The sequence below is a fragment of the Nuphar pumila genome, chromosome 11, assembly GCF_984573655.1.
Source record: "Nuphar pumila chromosome 11, dmNupPumi1.hap1.1, whole genome shotgun sequence".
Lineage (NCBI taxonomy): Eukaryota > Viridiplantae > Streptophyta > Magnoliopsida > Nymphaeales > Nymphaeaceae > Nuphar > Nuphar pumila.
Window position 1 is genome coordinate 115676869 of NC_143259.1, and position 5206 is coordinate 115682074.

Here is a 5206-nt window from a genome sequence, read left to right on the forward strand (position 1 = left end):
ATTAAACAATGATATGAACTCCACATTATCGACTGCTTTTCCAAGAGGCCAAGACTGATCAGGCGTTACTGGCTAGCCAGGCTTGTTGGATCCTTAGAAGCCTTTGATTTTAAAGATCACAGGAACATTTTCACCCAATTCTGATAGGAAAGACTACTACATCAAATCTACAAACTCTTGAGTACAAACAACCATGCGTTTCAATTGGCAACCAAAAAAGGGTTTGCAACTGAAAAGAGAACGAAAAAAAAAAAATCTATCAGAGCACCATGATTTCGTTAGCAAAGATAAACTCACAATCATGAGCAACACACTCAAATGAAACATACAATTATTTGAGCAAAATTCAGACTTTTAAGAACGAAAGGTTCAACTAATTACAAAACAAGATGAATTTTCTGCAGGAAAATAAGAGCTTATATTTCAATATAAGAGTACAAATCGATTTATTCAGATATACTCAATGACTGGTTCTATTGATATGAGATCTTAATCTTACACTAATCTATCTTGCAGTTTCTCATTTATATGATTACAACCCCCAAGGAACCATGGAACCTTTAATAACGATTACACAATATACCCAATAACACATAACTCTTCGTGCTTGCCATCACGAAAATTAGAGAGGAAAATGATTAAAGGATTTTTACAGCGAACTGGAAGAAGAGCCTTTAGCCTGAGAAGTGCTAGAGATGGTACTCTGTGGTTTTGAGCTTCTATCAGTCCCTTCACTGTAGAATACAATGTTTTCCTGGTTGTCCACAAGGACCAGAAGAGATCTTGGAACAGGAGGCATGCCAATCTCCAGGACCTTCTCAAGAAACTGAACTACCTGCCCCATAGAGGGCCTAGAATTCTCATCATCCTGAATACACCAGATAGCAACTCTACAAGCTCTGGTAATCTCTTCCAGATCAGCTTCACGTTCCAATCTAGGATCAAGCAAGACGAACTCTTTGCCCTCGAGCACCTTGTTCGCAGCCCAAGTAGGAAAATAGCCAACCTTGCCATCCTCAGAGTGATCCACATTTCTCTTCCCAGAAATCAACTCTAAAAGGACCATTCCATAACTGTAAACATCAGCCTTAGGTGTGATTGCAAGACCAGAGATCCACTCTGGTGCAAGGTAACCCCTTGTTCCTCTGAAAGTCGTCAAGACCCGGCTAAATTCGCGGCCTAAGAGCTTGGCCAACCCAAAATCTGCAACCTTTGGACAGAATTCAGCATCCAAAAGAATGTTTTCAGGCTTGATGTCACAATGTATGATGCAATCTCTACATTTTTCATGAAGGTAGCTTATTCCTCTTGCAGTCCCAAGAGCAATTCCATATCTTGTTCTCCAGTTCAGTGGTTTAGAATTGCCATGAAACAGATGAAAATCCAATGACCCATTTGGCATGAAATCGTAGACAAGCAACCGTTTAGTACCTTCTGAACAGAACCCGCGAAGGCGAACAAGATTGACGTGCTGGATCGTCCCGATCGTGCTGACCTCGGTTCTGAATTGCTTCTCTCCTTGCCTCAGGCCTTCCAGTTTCTTTACAGCAACAACAGATGAATCAGGCAGAGTTCCCTTGAAAACGGAACCGAAGCCGCCTCCACCCAATTTCTCAGAGAAGTTCTTGGTTGCACTCTGCAAATCTCTGTATCTGAAGGATACCAGCAACCCCTGCACCTTCCAATTTTCGAAGGTCGGCCGCCTTGTGAATATACAAACCAGTCCCACAACAATGGCTAAAACAACCACAGCACCTCCAATTGAACCTCCAATGATCACAGAAGCAGTCTTCTTCTTACTGGTCCCATTGGTGGGAGTCCCCAAACTCGCGAGACGTATATAAATACTGTCTCCACTACCATCAGAGTGCTGTTGGAGATTCAATAGGTCTCCTTTCCATATTGAACAGCTACTGTTTTGATAAGAATAAGCTGTACACGAACAATTGTTCAGGCAGGCTGATTTACAGCCCTCGGCACTTACCACTTTTACAGTCACAGGATTTACAGGAGACCTCATCCCTGCCAGCAAAGAAAACTGTTCACCTCCACACTGCAATTCGGTCTTCCTCACACACCCTCCAGACCGATCATTCAATTCCCAGTCTTGAGCAGATGCCTGCTCGAACCCGTCGGCGCAGCTGCAGGGGTTCAGGTTATCCTGATTACAAACACCAAAAGCTCCACACAAAGCATAGACTGAACACTGCTCTCTGGGTTGTGTCCAGAACCCAGTCCACTGCTGTGTCTCTTTGAACCATGTGAATTGCTTGATCTGCCCAGAGAGATCCATCACAAACTTTGACAAGGTGCTGCTATTGTAGACTGAGTAAGTGAAATAGTTCTCCGTCTCATTTGAGACATAACTGAAGTAGTAGATGTAGTTGGCTCTCATCTCAGGCACCTTACTGAAATACTGACCGTTCCAAGTCCCACTGGTCCAGTACTGCTTGGTCTGGTTCCAGACTATAAAATATTGGGCAGTTCCATTTGGGTCAATCTCTAGAGAGAAAGGCCCAGGAGAGGGATCATCTTTATTCTTCCATGAAGTAAGCAATTGGTTCTGGTTGGTTACCTTGTTCAACCCCAGTCTCCCACCAGGCAACCAAGTGTTTGTGGGGTGGCTGAAACTCTCCCAAATGACACTGCCAGAAGAATTCCCATCCCTCAGAACAAGATTACCACTGTTCAGAAGAACAGCAGCTCTTGAACTTGAAGATGGAGTTGAATTCAGGTTGGATGACCAAACCAAGGACTTTGATTGGGTCTGAATGACCAAGTTCCCATCTTCTGAGATCTTGAACTCTGCTGTGCTGTCTTGGAGAGGCTTGTCTCTGTTGGCTACCCACACCACCTTGTCGGTTGAGACCTCCTTATACCAGATGCCTATGTAGTATCTGCTTGGGTTACCAAGAGAGAAGAAGCCCAATTCAAAGACCCCACCTGCAGAGACGATTGTCTGGTTTCCAGTTAAAGATTGGCCTTGAGAGAGGGTGTCTGCTGAAAAACAAAGATGGGTTCGTAGGCAGCAGAATAGCAGGAAAGAGGGGAGAATTCTAAGCCATGGCTGCAATATCTTGGAACCCATTAGGCCTCCCCATTCTCTGAAAATCTCCACGCCAACAGAAGTTGTTGGTGTCTCCACAGAAAGCGTCCAGAAATCAAGAAGAGAGCAAATGAGGGTAGGAGACACAAGACAATAAGAAATAAATGGACTTCAACCTGATTCCAATAACACCCTTAGATTTTTCATGTCTTTACAATAATCCCACATACCCTGGTTTGGAGATCCTTGTTGACGTGAACCCAGTTTTTGTCAAGGTCAGCTGCAGCTCAGATCAACCATTCCCATGAACCCAGTCCAACTAGCTGGTCTTCATCTGCTTAAGAAGGGTCGACTTGCTGAAGTCCATGATGCCCAGCAGCCCCAGCCTAACTCGAATTCTAGAGTATAGGCATGAAAATTTTGGATATTACCTAGTACCGAACCTCTGTGACCCCGCTGGGCTGGATTGTTCTTCGAATCAAACAAGGGCAATTTCAAAATTTTGGATCAACATAGAAAAATTTGAGGAAAAGGAAAGAGTCCAACCAGACACGAGCTGCACGAGCTTTGACACGACTTCTGTTTCACGCGGATTGGTCATGCAAAGTCTTGCCGTGTGAATTGCCCAAGAAGGGGGTTTTATGGGACCGGTTACACCAGCACATCAATATTTAAAGAAATTAAATACCGAATACCATAAGGAAATTTTCAGTAAACGTCAATGATTGATATGGTATATAATAACATTTATTATGTGCCCACAAAAAAAGGAGTCAGGTCATAACTGTGTTGGGGGTTGGGCCAACCAAATACCATAATATCTGGCAATAATATGGAGAGCCGATCATGTAAAACCCTGGGTCTCACCCAGCGTTTACAACCACAAAACCCATCCCACTGTACCTGGGTGAGATTGCTAATGGAATTCAATGATCAAACATACTTACAGTTAGTGCTGGACAACAGTCCGGGCGGCTCGCGGGTGGTCAATGAACCGGCCCCAACGGGTTGGATCTGTTTTTTATGGCCACTCTGGGGTTAGGCAGATCGATGCCGGCAGACAGGAAATAGAATATTGTGGCACAATAGCTTGATATGGCTCGGACAAACCATCTCTGCTGAACCCATGAAGTTCGATACATACAGTTTGAGAACCTCTCTTTGCAGCACAGAGGATGCACGGGGGCTTAATTGCTGGAATTGAACAAAGATATCAGTTAGGGACAAACACTTTTACACCCTTTCTGCATAAACATGCATGCAGCACTTTACAGTTTTGTTTGGTGGCCTTTTTGAAGTCCTGATATGAATGGGAGTAAGCGTGGACACCAAAAATGTCGGACACAGGGCAGACGCACTACAGCGCACCACGTGCATGTAAAAACAAACCTTCTTTAGTGGCAGTCTTGTGGCAGCGTCTAAAAATTAAATGAAAATTAATTGAGGAAGTCGTGCGTGGTGGTGGTGTGGACCGAGCAGGTTGTATGTTACCCCCTGAACACGGGGCCGCGTGTTCAGGGGTCCGAAAAATTAAATGTGAAAGACTTGTTAATTTTTTCGTATAGGTCAAACAGGAATTCATTTCATCATCCATCCATGTTTATCATCGCTTAATGCATTCATGATTTTATATATATATATATATAACATCCTGATATGGGACCTCGAGAATTCGAGTTCGGTTCGTATTACTTTTAAGAGAGAAGGCATACAAACTTTACACAAAAAAATATGGCTGAAAATGTTTTTATTTTTTTTTCAATAACTCACTTTTTTTTATAATGTTCATCGTTCATAACATAAAAATTAATAAATACATAAATATTTTATGACAAAAAAAATAAAAACTACCATGTGTTATGTCCAAGAAAAAGTAGTTGATCACATCATGCATGTGCTAGTGTGCCTGAAACCTATAGTTGTAATTATAAAAAGATGTGAGTCTACAACCTCGTAAAAAATAATTATAAGTAAATAAAAATTTTAACTTACAACTGTAGTGGGCTCTAAGCCTTTAATCTGGGTTTAGTTTTTGACACATCATACAAGTTTGTATGTTTAATTATTCCTCCATTAACTTTCTTAAACACTTTGTCACACCAAAATAATCATAGGTCGGCTATACCGATCATAACCGTCTATGGGCATAGTAGCCTACAT

General features: G+C 42.4%; 1 protein-coding gene across 1 annotated transcript; it reads right to left on the bottom strand.

Moving 5' to 3' along the window:
- Positions 1 to 394: 394 nt before the first annotated feature.
- On the bottom strand, positions 395 to 3178 carry LOC149822986 (G-type lectin S-receptor-like serine/threonine-protein kinase At2g19130). The gene has a single exon (XM_089981365.1). The coding sequence runs from the start codon at positions 3086 to 3088 to the stop codon at positions 650 to 652; it is 2439 nt and encodes an 812-aa protein (XP_089837491.1). The 5' UTR covers positions 3089 to 3178; the 3' UTR covers positions 395 to 649.
- Positions 3179 to 5206: the final 2028 nt, after the last annotated feature.